This window comes from Eurypyga helias, unplaced genomic scaffold, assembly GCF_000690775.1.
Source record: "Eurypyga helias isolate BGI_N326 unplaced genomic scaffold, ASM69077v1 scaffold17209, whole genome shotgun sequence".
Lineage (NCBI taxonomy): Eukaryota > Metazoa > Chordata > Aves > Eurypygiformes > Eurypygidae > Eurypyga > Eurypyga helias.
In genome coordinates, this window is record NW_010271532.1 from 1833 (window position 1) to 17307 (window position 15475).

A 15475-nucleotide genomic window follows, 5' to 3' on the forward strand; every position below is an offset into this window, starting at 1 on the left:
GCAGCTAGTGAAAAGGGAGATTTTCCATCCTCAGATTACCGGAAAGCACCAGCCTGATGTCGTTTCCTCTAGGAGAGGGAGCGCAGGCTCGCAGGGCTCCACTGAAATGTGCTCCAACGCCAGCTCCAAGGAAGCTCCTCTCCCCTTCCCCCGCTTCCTATCAGCACCTGTGGTTATGTTACGAACCCACTGAACTCACTACTCTGGTTCTTCTTCTTCCTGTGTCAGAAAAAAGGCTGATTTCAGAGTAAAACCAAGCACTTGAAAAAGCCAGGCGGTGGGTACGTGTTGCTGCTGTCTTGCTCTGCACAGAGAAGGTTTGGTCATCTTGCCCAACACCATCCTCAGTGGTCAGCGGGCGAAGCGTTGCCCGGGAGGCTGCTCTAAGTAGTTTGATTATAGCAAAAAAACCACCCCCAAACCAAGCAAAAAACCCCCAAAACCAACCAACCCCAACCCAAACAATTAGCAGTTAGCAGCCCGGCTACGTGGTTCCTAAGGACCAAAATACTCGCCCTGCAACTGCTGCTCTGCTGGAAAGACAAGGAAGGAATAAAACTTGTGATTCCCGACAATACCTGCTGGTGAGGTCTGGCTTTTTCCAAATTCTCTGCTGGGGAGGTGGATCTCTTCAGCAAAGGACACCAACAGCCCGTCAGCGGCCAGAGGTAGATGTTTAGAGCAACAGTGGCTATGATGGAACTTTCTGGGATTCATCAGGTTGGGGGAAGGAAAACCTGTGACCTGTTGAATTGGTAAAGGTGGTGAGAAGCACAAACATCGTGAGGGAAAAGGGCAGCTGAAAACTGCCTTTTACTCTGCAGCAGCAACTGGAGGTACATGAACACCGGCAACAACTGGAAAAGGGGGGAAAAACGAACCCGCGGGGATGCTTGTACTGTAAACCTTGTAAGTCACTCCGCGAGGCACATACCTCAGCAACATATTTTCCACATTTCACCAACTGCTGTTGTCCAGGCACTTGCTATTTTCAAAACCTTCTATGTATATAAAATGTACACAGGCAGGACAATACTTTTTCATCACATCCCCGCGTTCAGCCGTGTTTTCCTTTCACGAGGATTCTTGGCTTGGAGAGATGCAAAGTGCCATCCCTTAAGAAAAGCCTTTCCTTTTAAACACTTTCAAATTTGCCCTGTTTTAGCTAAACGTGACGTTCTTTGTGAACGTTAAACAGTGGAGAGAGAGCCTGAGAGGGAGAGGGGGAGAGAGACACACACACACACACACTCACTCACTCCTGGGGAAGATATTCGTCCATTTATGGAATGAGAAATCATCACATTCAGCAGCAGGTCTAAATACAGTAATATGAAGGTCCCCTTCGCTCCCTCTGAGCAGGAAAATGTCACTGTGTACCACACACCCAAATACTCAGTAATGAAGTAAATCCCTCATTTTTAAGAGGGAGCCAAATACTTCTGCTGAACGAGGATGGGGCTGCAGTGGCTACGAATTCCTCGCCGCACGCTTTTCTTTCAGTGGCTTCTGCGGCGACACGGCAGGGTGAGCCCAGTCACAGGAGAGGGCACAGCATTCCCGGCCGGCAGATAAGGCTGAGGGGCCGTGGGTGCTGACACGCTCTGTCCAGCCCCTCCTGCGGCCGGGGGTGGGAAGGAGCGGGACCCGCCGAGCCTGCTGCTGGGAGCCGGGACGGCTGCCTTTCACTCACCCCAGCGTAATCCATCTCACCCTCTGCGGCGGGAACGCTGCAGGGTCGTTGGAGCTATCCATACTGAACTGCCTCCATCCTCTAGACAGCCAGAAAATCAACCATAAATGTCCTTAGAAAACATCTTGTTAAGGGCTGAATTTCTGTTACAGTCCCTTTTCCCGCCCTTAACCACCCTCGAATGCGTATTTCTCCCCAAAATAAGAGCCACAGTAATCCAGTGACAGCCTGGCGTTAAACAGTGGTAACTCATATTTATTACAATTATATACAATCGTATTTTATATCTGAGATCTATACATGGTCACACAGACGAGCACACTTGCTTGGTGAGGACAGTGAGACTCAGTTGTTACAATAATTGCTCTGCTAAGAGGCTCTGATGCAGTGAATAATATAATTGGACACCACCATTTTACCAGCTGAGAACACAATGCTGCAAATGAGAGGTTTCAAAATTCACTCATTTAATTTGTGTGTGGCCCCAGTGGGGCAAAAAAAGGCTGGACTGGGCAAGAAGGGCCAGTGGTGTACCTCAGAGCTGGAGCTGTGCTCTCCTCTGTGAAGACTGCTTTGCGGAAGCAGGTGCCCGGCATGGGGTAGGTGCAGGTCTCAGCTGATCATTTAAGACGGTTTTTTTCCTCGTTTAGGGAGAAAACCAGGCTAAGAACCGTTGCAAAGATTCAGAATTAACCAACTATTTCAGCATCTGATATCACCTCACTCATTCATTCATTCAGGGCTGCTATAAATAAAGTTAGATGTCAAAAACCGATGTGAGCTCCTTGTCTTTGGAAGAGGAAGGGTGATAACTGGGGTGAGTGGGGTCAACTTCTTTCAAAGCTGCCTTCTGCTGGGGAGCCATGAGTAACAAAGCCACCTGCTCCCGGGATCTGCGTGTGGCCGTGAAACCTGGACTTGGTCCCTAGCAAGAGGTCACTCTGACGTGAGTGGAGCATGTGGGGTGGAAATAGTGTTCTTTGGACCCCACAGAAATTTAGTGTTTTTAGATGCTGGGTGGTTTCGGGAATTTGAGGCTTGACTTAAGGCTTGGAAGAGCCAAGACTGAGATCTGGTGAGGAATTCAGGGTTAAAACGTTCTTTTTTTGGCAACGGAATATCAGGTAGTTTGAGAATGGGTGGTTTCGGGAATTTGAGGCTTGACTTAAGGCTTGGAAGAGCCAAGACTGAGATCTGGTGAGGAATTCAGGGTTAAAACGTTCTTTTTTTGGCAACGGAATATCAGGTAGTTTGAGAAATACAACAGGGTTATTTTGGGAAACAGAGAACTGGTTTAGGCCTTATGTGGGGATTAAAGGCTTGTAAAATCAAAGCGCTCAGGGCAGATTGGTTTCTGAAACTGGACAGAAGGACGCTGGGATGCAGCGAAGAGGCCGACTGTTTGAGGAGAGTGTTTTTCTAAGAGGACTTATTCTGTAGCTGTGGTGCACGGTAAGGCAATCAGTCTTCCAGCCTAGGCAGTGACCCCAGCTCACGGGGAGAAGGTGGGCCTAGGGGGGGAGAAGAAGCCACTGCAACACTGCAAAGCCCTGTGGTGAAACAGGGCCCACCTGGTTCACTGGGCAATCACGACCCTACTCAAGGTCAGTCATGGGAGAATCACTGGAGGGGATGGTGGCACTTCTCTCCACAAAACGGGAGAGGCACCGGGAACAGTGCAGGAGGCTGGGGATGATGTACAGCAGCAGCAGCAGCAGCCAGGGCACCTTAGTCAATCTCGTTCTCGTTGCTGGCCCCCTCGGGTCTTCGTAGCTTTTCCACTTGCTCATTAATCTGACCATCCCCACCTCGCCGGTCCTCAGTCTGGACACCCAGACATTCCTCCTCATCCACGTGGCTAACATCATCATCCTCATCGTCCTCTTCCTCCTCTTCATTCCTTTTGTTTTCCCTTTTCTCCTCCTCACCCTGCACCTCCATCCGCACTTGGCTCTTGACGTCAATCACTGCCTTGTTCCCCTCCTCCGTGCTCAGCAGATGGCAGCTGACCTTGGAACCCTCCGGGCTGTGGTTCTCCTTCACTGGCGATGAGGTGGTTGACTCGTTGCTGACGGGTGAGATGTCACTGCTGCTATTATGGTTGGCAACGACAGGGTTGGAGGGTGAGCTTGGCTTCACTGGGATCTGCCATGACGGGATCTTAGGAGCCGAAGGGGAGGGAGGAAACTGCCTCCTTGGGGGAAAAGGGGAAGAAAAGGAGAGAAAGGGGCTTTTATTAAAAACACCGAGGGTTTATCATTAGAGAGAGTGGTATTTGCACTGGGGGACTCATGCAAAGCAGGACTGAAACTGCCAGTCTCCTTTGTCACACATGAACAAAACCCAGGCCACTTCATTTCTTCAACCAGAATCTCAAAGCGCCTCACAAGCACCCAGTAACGCAGCCTGCATGCTGGGAAAGCATCAGACGGGCAATCGGAAGTACCAAAATGAGCCGGTTTGGCCAATCTCACAGAGCGAGCTAGCCCTCGGGAGAGCTGCCCGTGGAAAGTCACGAGCGTCCCTTCATAAAACAATCACGAACTAATTGGTACAGAAAATTCCCACTGAAGCAAGAAGTCAGACACACCAGGTCCTTGTGCCTGAGCCAAGGAATTTCACCACCTGGCTCTCGCCCCCACTGTGATAGACAGCTATTGCGTGCTGGCTTCTTACAACCCAGAGCCTATCTCCTCGTCCCAGCGTGCACTGTACATGTTTGGGCCAGGTCCTGGCTGCCACAAACTGGTTCAGCCTCTCCGACCTGAACGGAGTTGTTACCAGCTTGCCCCCGCTGAGAAAGCTGGCTGGTCTGTCGAGTCTGGTCCAGGGGGGCTTTAAGGACTTGACAGTGGCAGGCTAATGCCCAGCCCTAACAGGAGACTCTACGTACCAAACGGGACAGACAGAAGTGCAGTGGGGAGCACTCCTGCCCTCAGGAAGTTATCCGTCGTGAAGAGCAAAGCAAAAAAAGCACATCTGATCGAGCACTCCCCCGTATCCAGGATGCCGGGTGGCAGGGAGTTCTCCTGCCCCTCAGATAAGCTGGGCAGCACCACAGCCAAGACCAGAGCAGGTGAAAGCTGGCCGCTCTCCCACAGCGAGTGCTCAGACACAGCAGGTTGCACTTTCTTAGGGTGGACTAGGAAGAGCACTTGCTCTCAGAAAGCACGTCTGATCTAGCACTCCTCCCGTATCCAGGATGCTGGGTGGCAGGGAGTTCTCATGCCCCTCAGATAAGCTGGGCAGTGCCACAGCCAAGACCAGAGCAGGCGAAAGCTGGCCGCTCTCCCACAGCAAGTGCTCAAACACAGCAGGTTGCACTTTCTTAGGCTGGACTAGGAAGAGCACTTGCTCTCACCTCCCTCTTCCTGCTGCCACCACCAGCCACTGAAGAACTCCGCTGATCTAACCTCCATCTCTCCTAAGAGCAATGAACTAATATCTGCAGTATTCAACCAGCAGCATAAATGCAATCAGCAGGTGCGACCTGGAGACCTTCTTGGCTCCGGTGCTGCTGCTGCCTCCTCACTGCAGAACCATTTGCCTTTTTGTTAAAAAACATCCCCCCAAAAAGCTTTCTTTTTTTCGAAAAAGCACATATTCCCCAGCTGCAACTCTCCCATTGCAGAAGACGTGTCGTTAACTAATGCTCCCTCCTCAACAGTGCTGCTAGTATGACCCAACTTAACAGACAGTAACTCGGTATGTGTCCTCAATCCTTCAAAGCTTTCTGCTGTGACTCCTGGAAGAATGGGAGGCATAACGAGCATTTAAAAGGACCAATACACTTCTCAGGCTTCTGAAAAGCTGAGATCCAGAACGTGTCTAGTCCAATCTCAGAGTGACCTCTGAAGTCCATCTCTTAGGAAACAGATGACTTGAGAAGACTCAGTTACATGTAGAAGGAGGCAAGGGAGTTCTGTCACTGAAAGGATCAATAACTGAAAAGGTAGATAAACTCCTAAGTAATGTACTTGGGGAAAGAAGAGTTTCCTGAAAAACTGGGATCTGATCCCTGTTCTAATGACTGTCCCAGGGGCACCGCGTTTCAGACACCTACTACACTAAAGATGTCTATGCCTGAGCGAGCGGATCGAGAGAACAGGCTCTGCCTGAGGTTCTTTTCATCCTGGTTATGCCCTAACCAGGGACAGGTCAGCTGAACCGTTCCCCGTGTGACTCTCTCTGTAACAGAACGCGGGTGCAGATGTGCTCAATACCTCAGACCAGGTGAGAAGGATCCTGGCCCTGGTGAATGGCAGAAAATTCCTCAATTGTAAACAAAAAGGAAAAATCTTATTAATTACCCAAAGCGCTCTGTGATTTAAGGCAAGTTTGAAAAGCATTTTGAGACCTGCAAATAGGAAGTGATAGTGGAGTGCAAAGCGGTGTTATTAAAATAGCAGTCAGAGGACACAGAGCTACTTCCTGCTGGAAATGCCTTTCCATGACTGAGAGAATCCCAGGAAACAACCCTTTGCCCACACAATGATCTGCTCACATACTCCATCCATACCGGTTCAGGAGAAGTCCTTTTAACGAGTAGATCTCAGATTTCAATTCATTAATATTCTGCGACTCCAGAATCCAGTTGGTGGAAGTTGTGGTCTAGAACATGAAAAAGAAGACATAAAGATCAATTATGACCTGGGAGATAGTTCACAAATGTCACTTTTTTCTATGTTACCCTCCCTCTCCTCTCAGCTGGGCATCTCGAGCCCTGGGGATAACATACATAAGCTCTACCATTTAAAATCTCTCAGATCTGAGCAAAACAAATTCCACAATAAAGAAGGACCTGAACGGGTCCCCAGGATGATCAGAAATAATGAATATCTCAAGATGCTTAGACTACTCAAGTATTTGCTTCTGTTTGGGGAACTAATTAGTCTCGTCTCCAGCACACCATGCACAACCCTTGCTGAAGCCTATCGAGGGGACCTTCCTTTTTCGATTTGGAGGAGGCCAGCACTTGGGAGAATTCAGACAAAGCTAGGTCTACATAGGATGTTTTCCCCCAACATATCAGACAGAGAACAATACACAAAGACATTAACTAAATAATGTGACACTGACCTCAAGAGTAATTTCTAGAGAAGAACTAGAACTGGGATCCTGAAAGGCAGTGGGAGGGGCACTGAATCGGGTCCTTTCCCGTGACTCCACTTAGCTGAGGCAACAGATTGATATGTTACATACCAACAACTATTCTAAACCATCAGTTCGTTTCTCCTAAATGATGAAATAAAGAATCGATTATCTGCACTCTGTGGTGTTCAGAGGTGGGCTGATAAACTGCTGCTTCAGAGCTGCCAAAGTTTTTGCTACAAGATGTGCGGAATCAGAGCTATGCTTGAGTCACCGGACTGTGCCTCCTGGGAGCAGCTGGACCAGGCACTGTCTCTTGGGTACTTCCAAGGCAATGAATGCAGTTTGGTGGGGAAAGATGATAAGTAACTTATGGAAGCTTGGTACAGCTGCTGTCAGCACTGCATCAGAACTGCGGTGCCAGGCAGAAATTAGAGAAAGGTGACAACTGAGGAGAACACGCTGCAGATAATACTTCTGGCGATCCGTCTTTCAACTCTTTTGGGAACTTGAGAAATGGGAGGAATGTTCTGAAAGACAGATCACGGCCTATGGTTACCCCATTCTATCATTCCAGCAACTCCTGCAGCGATGGGCTGAGTATGGGATCAAAGAACACTCCTGTCTAGCACTTCCCATAGTAATTCCTGCTAAAAGCCATTAGGAATGAACCCATTTGTAAGCATCGCTCCAGAGATACTCCTAATAAATCCCCTGACAAGAGAAGCCAGGTCTGGAACAACACAAAACTCTTCCTCAGCAGTTCCTACTAGATGTAGCCAGAACTGGTTGTTCCTGCTTTAAAGAGACTTCAGCTAGTGCTGAGTAACCGTGAACACCTTCACAGCCAGCGACTTCTGGGCTCTGAACCCAGCGAGCTGGGAGAGGCTCAGCCTGTAGTAGCTGTGATATACACAGATGCGTTCCCTTGGGATTCACACTCCCAGCCCTCAGACAGCAAGAATCCAGGAGCCACTGTTCTGGCTCTCCAAGACCTTGAAAGCTGCAGCAGCACATTAACAAGGGAGTGATTTCCACTCACTGGCCTGCAAAGGACTCAGATTTCCAAAACACATATGGTGCCAGATGCCTAGGATTTAGAAATAAAATCTGACATCTGGGGCTTTTTAGCCAGTCTCTTTAAAAAACAGTTGTAGAAAATTCAAGCCTTGAATTTTTATGTAGGTTTTTTAATTACTTAAAGTCCCTCTTTTTAATTTTTTACAGCATGCCAGTAGGAGTTTGAAAAGCAGATATAAAAACTTACATTACAGCTGAGAAAACACAGCTTTTATTCTTTGGTTTGTGGGGTTGCCCAAGTTTTTCTTTGTACACATGAGGTTTTGATATCATAACAATGTGTGCTACCATTTCAGTGCAGGGGGTAGAGAGGGGGGAGGAAAAACTTCTTCAAGACTCTCTAAACCACCAAGACTCTTATGCCCTTTTTCCTTCTTAAAGCTCAACATGTGGTCTTAATCTTAACACTTAAGACCTGAAAACAGTTTTCCAATTTCCGGACTGGCTCCAGGCCACTGTCAGGCCACAGTTCCCAAGGAAAATTGCAGTAGAGTATTGTGACCATAAACTGGCTTTCATGGTCGGGTTTACAGCTGTGCCACTGAGGGATTCCTACCGTACAGCGCACACCCCACACAGTCAGCTGTGGCGCACCAGTCACACACCATCAAAGGGTTTGTACAACATTCAAGGAGAGGTCAGGGGAGAAGACAACTGTCAGTGCTACAGGTAAAAGGCTGTAAGCACTGCCTAGGGGATTCCACAGTAAAAAGAAGAATCTCTCTACACAGAATACTGCAAGATGACTGAGCCCTGAATAATCACAAATCTGTAAGTGAAAGGAAAACTTCATCTCCATGTGACTGCTTCAAATCCATCCCACCTCACGTTACCAACACTTGCTGGCTGACAGAATGCTTAGGGGAATGGCTGCAAAATACTTTGGAGATGAAAAGCACTAATTCTCATCACCAAAAAGAAAATCAATTTTGGTTAAAAGTAACCAAAAGTAACTTGCAGTTACACAAGTAACAACACAAACGACTCAGAACTGATGGGTTTATCGCCAGGGTCAAGTCTGGAGTCAAGGGGAACAGGTCACTGCATCACTAATGTGGTTGTGATGCGGACACCTGTTACACCGAGATGACCGAAATCATTGAAACAAGAAACCAAACAGTAAGGATGTCCGGCCGTGGATCTGAATTGTGACTTAGATACAGCACTTCAGGTGTACGCCTGGCTGAACAGGATCAAGTCCCTGTTTTGACAATGTACAAGGGTACAGGAGAAATATAAACATGTAAAATTATGGATTACACACCAACAAAACCTTTGCACAACTGGTCTTCACCTCTTTTGGTCGGTGGACTAACAGCACAGTTATTTCATCTCAAATGCAACGCAGAAGGTACAGAGCTGAGAACAGGTCTGAGGCCTCAGACACACGTGCTGCACACAAAGCCCTCCCAGAAGTCAGTCATGTTTCACTGAGTACCCAATTAATGTCCAGTGCTTTACCAGACAGACCACGGAGTAGTCAGATGCAGAGAAACTGGCTGGGGCTATGGCAGAGCGGAAGGCTGGACTGTGAAGCTAAGAAGGTGCTTTCCCAGTGCCCACAGAAGAAGCCATGCGTGCTCCAAGGATGGTGGTGTTCTAAAGGTGAAGAGTTGGAAGCAGATACCTTAGAAGCAGCCAGCTCTTGGGTGAGCTCCTGGATTTTCTGTTGCTGCTGGATTAGCAGTTCCTGGACAGCTGCTAAAGTTGTCTGTAACTGAGTCACTATGAGGGAGAAGGCAGGAGTGTGTTAAACTGAGATACATGCACGTATACGCACTCACGCGTCCTTCCTGCTGTCTAGCTACAAAGATGCCTCTATTCCGACTATATTTAATTTATCTACGCCCGCCCGCTCACTTTAATCCATATGATTTATCTGCACTACGGGTAATCTACCTGCACTGCATCTAACCTCCAGTATTTCTAGTTTATCTTTCCATTGTATAGATGTCTATAGCCCACAGTATATCCGTCCAAAACCTCTCCCTTCTAATTATATTGGTTTATGATTTGTACATCTCCCTGAACTTACACAATGTTTGCATCATTTATCTACCTTGGGCCTCACACAGGCAAACACCGGGGCTAGCTCCAATCTGGGAAGAGGCTGGTCTCAGGACTGACCTTAGGGTATCACAAGAAATGAAAGATGTTTTTCTTCTCACCCTCCACTAAAAAGGATAATTTGCATCCTCCCACTCTCAACCCACCAGCTCCTTCAACCCCAACATCTTTAACAAACTTACTGCTGAAAATCATACTTTCTTCCATCCCACCAACTGAATATACTCCGCGCTTTTCCCCTTTTGTTTCAAGAGAACACCCTGTATCCCCCTCCTACACCCCAGAACACACTGAAGAACTTCTGGACTCCACCTCCAGCTGTAGGAGAACTTTTTCTACCTGGTACTTTATCCAAAGCTTGCAAGCAGTAAACAAGCTGATAAAATAAAATAAAATTAAAAACTCTATTGGTCTGACAGGTAACAGCTAATCCAGACCATCATTAGGGCATCGGGTAATGAAGAGACACCCTATAGAGTCAATAACAGAGAAGGTGGCTAAGGTCAGGGAGGCACAGTAATTACAGACTCTCCTGACCCTTCCTCGGATTTTCAGATGGAAGGTGGGGGGAAAACACCAAAAAAAAGCCCCTGAAAACATCAGAGAAGCAGAAATTAAAAATGAACTTTACAGCCCTCCGAAAGGCTGTCATTTTATTCCCCTTATTAATATTCTGAGGTTGGGAGCCTTTCCGTAAAAACATAATTAATTGAGGCCGCGCCGACAGTAAACAAGCAATTTCAAATTAAACCGAAATGACGGCGGCTTCATTTGCAAATGTGAACAGATTCTCAGAGCAGATAAATGAAGTCACCACATGAAGTGGAGATGGAGGGAAAGAAAAGGGTGGGGGTCTTGGCAGAATGGAGGGTACAGGGAGAAAGGCTTTGAGGGGTGAATTGATGGAGTCATTAATCTTTACCTGTCTGTGTCACACTGCCACTCATCTCAGAAATGTTTGACTCGATCCTCTGAAGTTGTTTCCTGTCTTCTTTGCCTCCCATGATGAGAGGAAGCAGGTATTTCTGCATGGAATAGAGAAACTTTTTTAAGAAAAGGGGATATGCAAAGTGGTCTTTCTGAAACACCCTCAAAGCCCACCACCCAAACCTCAGCCTTTATCACAGCGCCAGTGATCATTTATCCACACGCCTGGCTGAGAGAAGAAATTCCCTCTACTGTAGGCATTTAATCAAGTTGCAGAAGAGAAGACAGAGGTTTGGGGTTACACTTTTGGGGGTGCTGAAAACCAGTTCCCAACTCCATTTAAGGTTTCCTGGGACAGGACTCAGTCCAGAGAAACATCCACCAAATAGAGAGTACAGTTTCAGATCTTATGCTCTTGAATGAGAACACACCGAACTGTTGCAACATCTGAGCTACATCCACAGGGTGAGAAGTGGGAAGAGGAGGAGAAAGACCCAGGAAAGGCCAGAGGAAGCACAAGCTGGGGAAAGAGAGGTATTATAAAACCTTCTGAACCTTGGCAGGGGAAGGGTTATGAGTCGCAGAGAACTGGAGCACAGGGAACAGAACAAAGGGCTGAAGGAAGCAAGAACCAAGCTACTACGGGATGGGAGGCAGCTCAGGGACACTGTACACAGCCATGAAATCTAGCTCGTTCTGCCCTTGCAGAACATCCACTGGACCTAAAAGGCCACAACTCTAGCTATGACAGATCCTGCTGCAGCGCTGCTCCTATGAACTGAATATGCACTTTAACAAGGGCCCATCCAAGCACAGTATGGCAGATGAAAAGAATGTGAGGGAAGGATGCCTGGGATGTGAAAACAGCCCTGATACTGCCTATCACTTCTTTTTCATCTGGCTTTTGATGCACATACACCCACTATTGAGGCATACATACAGGATGGTTTCTGAAACAGACTGAGTATCCAAACTGAGACATGTGGGACAACCTTCTTTTACACTTCGTAGTACAGGTTTAAGATTCTCGTGTCGCTGTACACAGCTCTTACTGTCACAAAGCACAGGTACATACATGTTTACACTCAGACATTCTGAAATGCAAAGAGCATTGGATGACTTTCATGAACAGTTCTCTCTTCATCTTCACAGAATGGACAACTATGCTTTATCCTATCCAAAAATCCCTATTTGCAAACTCCCTCAAAATCCCATGAAGGGTAGAGGGAATTCATCAACCGTTTCCAAAGAAGCCTTACTCCTATAAAAGAATATGGGTCTCTGCTAAGCACACAATGCCTTCTGAGGTCTGGATAAACAGCAGAGCAAGATCTGTAAACAAAGAATACAGCAGTAGGATATATCTACAGCATCAGTGACACTATGCCCCAAAATTTATGTAAACCATCAATATGTGTTAGATATTTGTCATTTAGTAACAGCAATGTGTTCAGGTCTGCAAGGCCCAGCAGCGTTGTCTTGACATCTCTCTGGACACTTATCAGCCCCGTTCTTTGCAAGAGTGAAAAGATCAGCAAGGTTGGCATCACTACTTTAATATAAAAACACTGGGACAATGTATCTCAGTCAAAAGCCATTCTCTTGAGTCATGTAACTTTACATGTATAGTTGGAACATGTAGCTTAATCTGGCCTCTCTCTCTTAACCTGAGACCCAGAAAACTAATGATAGGACAGGATAAGAAAAATAGTTTTAAACTAGAAAGCCAACACCTTTATTTGTAAAATAGGTTTTACTAAGCAAGGCAGTAATTGTTAATTAAAGAACAAAGAAACATGAAAACCATTAATGTCTCATTAAGTCTTCATCTCTGTCCCTTTTTCAAAAATAAACCACAACTTCTACAGAAGCAAAGCTCTTTACACTCTGCTGTGTTGACCTCAACCACTTATGTCTTTTCTATGTAGCCACAGAATACGATTGTTTACAAAGACATTATCTAATGTCACTTATCACACTGCTGGAAAGCGAATCCAAAGTGAAAGAAGATATTAAATGGGAGAAATGTTGCACAAGAAATAAGAGGCTGCTTTCTCTACAACACACAAGCAGACACACGCTTGCTCCACCTTATTCTAAGCACAGTGAAGGGGAACTACAGGATGTATGGCAGCTCCTGGAAATTAGCACCTTCTTTTCATCGTTCTGATCCATCAAAGAAGATTCTTTCCTACCCACGGTGCAGGACAAATCCTTCGACTGGGGCTATGACCATAATGTCTTCTGGCCAGTGGTGGGAAAATCCCTTTACTGAACTGTGCTCAGTTTCCCCACCTTGAAAAAATTCCAAGATATATATCTACATGACAAAAATGACCTTGTTTCTAGCAGTTTGAGATCCACTGCTAAAAACTAGTTTTGTTTGCTTGCCGCCACTTGATTCTGCCTTTTCATGTGAAGTGCCTACATTTCTCAAATATACCGATGGCAGTGCCGGTAGGAACAGAGATGCTTCACCAACTTGGAGCCAACACGATCATCTGGACACAAGCAGCATCACATCATTCTCTCAGAGTCTGGTGTTAAGAGTTGTGAGGGAGCTATTACCTTGTAGAGCTGGTGGAATCCAAAGGCAATCCCTGCCATTATGATAGCCAAAGCCCCATAATCTCGCCATCTGGAGCCAGGTGGACCTACAGGCCAAAATCAAGAAATAATCGGAGTCAGAAGTGCAGGTGACAACATTTTCATACACCCATTTTATCAGAGACAAGAGCAAGGAATAATGTCAGTTCTGCTGTTTCTTTGCAGGCCCGGATTTACCGAGCAGGGGGCATTAAGATGTCGGCAGTCCCTCAAGTACAGTGTGCAGGCTTCTGGCCCTAGGACACTGAACCATCTGCCCAGACCACGCAGTGACAGTGGCCTGGCGCAAGGTGTCAAAGGGAGACGAATCACAGCAGCAATTTAAAAGGTTCCATCCAACTGTTTTGCCCACTCTTTAGTCAGTGCTAGCTGAGGTTAACTCATTACTTGATTACCAATGTTCTTCACTATCAGAATTTTTGAAAATGGGGACAGATCCAGAGACCCAGAAGAGTGCAGGAAAGAAGAAAGAAGTGTTTTGAGAAAGAAGAGAAATGAGGGCAATAGATGGGTTTATGAACATTCTGTCAGCAATTACAGACCACTGCAATAAAGAAGGATCCAGCATTTTTCAAGCCTGAATTACGAACAGGGACCAAAGCACGCATAAACAGCAGAGAGAAAATACGCAATTAAGTATCTACAGAGAGAGGTAAAGAAGTAGATAAAAGCTTGAGATTATTTAACACACCGTTCTGCACAGAGGCTTAGAGACTCCACAGAGCAAAGCAAAGATACAGTGTGCTCTGCTCCTCCGAGCAGAATCAGAAGACACCTGTAGTTTTCCACCAGCTTTATCCCTTCGCCTCCCTCGCAGTTCCCTTAACGAATCTTGTACTGCCCCCGGTTTTCTTTAATAATAAAGAGGATGCAGAGTGATCTTTCCTGAAGTTCAGTGGCAGGATGTGGGCAGAACTGATGAGGTGGAGGCCGGCGTACATTCTCCAAACAGACACATCCAAATCTAGATGCGACCTACGGTGTCTCAGAAACGCATTCTGTTCTCCCAGATTTCAATTTAGGCTTTCAAGGGGAGGCTTAACTGGCTGAAATGGCTGGAAGCGTGTCTCCTTTCTGCTTTGCTCACCTACTGTCATTTTTCCTGTTGCTGAGAGCTCCTACAGGCATTTCGTTGCAAGAGTTATCACTAATCCCAGCCCTCAGGCTCTACAGAAAGGCACTAACCCAAACACTGTCACTCACAGCTTCTTGTTACATTTTAGGACACAGCTCCTCAAATTATCCACTGGCTAGAAATCTGAACAAATTGAAGCAGCTCTGTCGAACCAGTGTCACCAGCAGTATTTTGGGTTGCTGCAGTTGCAGTTTTGGATCTTAGGCACACGATCAAATTATCGTAACTTTTAAACTTAATGAGTTAACACGCGTCAGCTAAGCTGCAGTAACTGGCTGTGTACATGTCAGGATTTAAAATGATCTCTGGCTAATCTTGCTGCAAACCCCAGTCATCCATCCCACCTTCCCCTTCTTATTCTGCTCCCACTGTCGTTGATGGAACCTGAAATCCCACGGTTGTCCAGTTCCCTGCCATGAACATCTGACTAAAAATATCCTTCTGTGATAACGCAACTCGTTCCAGGCTGAACTGCCTATTGCAAAGGGTTAATTAATCTCAGAAGCTCTGTGGGTCCAACTGTGCCCTGTCCATGGCAGTCCTTGCCGGGCTGTCCCTACCTACCTCCTCCCAGCTGCGGTGACCTCTGAGGAGAAAGGAGACACCTGTAAGACCCTGTCTGCTTTGCCCCTTCACCTCACTTCTCCCTCTCCGTTCCTGTAATGCTTGAGCTAAGAACATTTTATTGCCCCTGGTTTTCATTATTAATGAAAAGGGACCAGAATGATCTTTCCTAAAGTTCAGAGAGTCTATAAAGACAAGAAGCTGAAATGCCATTTTACTCGTTTTAGAGATGTGTGAAATAATTCTGTCTTGTGGCAAAAAAAAAGTGAGGGGGGTGGAGAGGAAAAGCGAGTGAGTGAGGGACGCAGTAA

The 15475-nt window shown here is 46.6% G+C and overlaps 1 protein-coding gene across 1 annotated transcript in view; it reads right to left on the reverse strand.

Moving 5' to 3' along the window:
- Positions 1-2955: 2955 nt before the first annotated feature.
- The window catches only part of PEX14 (peroxisomal biogenesis factor 14), a gene marked incomplete at its 5' end in the record, with an annotated part of 40937 nt that continues 28417 nt past the window's right edge, over positions 2956-15475 (reverse strand). The window contains 5 exons of the mRNA XM_010158855.1: positions 2956-3887; positions 6213-6304; positions 9492-9589; positions 10854-10956; positions 13427-13512. Of these exons, the coding sequence (XP_010157157.1) occupies positions 3422-3887; positions 6213-6304; positions 9492-9589; positions 10854-10956; positions 13427-13512 (845 nt within the window). The remainder of the gene's footprint in view (positions 3888-6212; positions 6305-9491; positions 9590-10853; positions 10957-13426; positions 13513-15475) is intronic.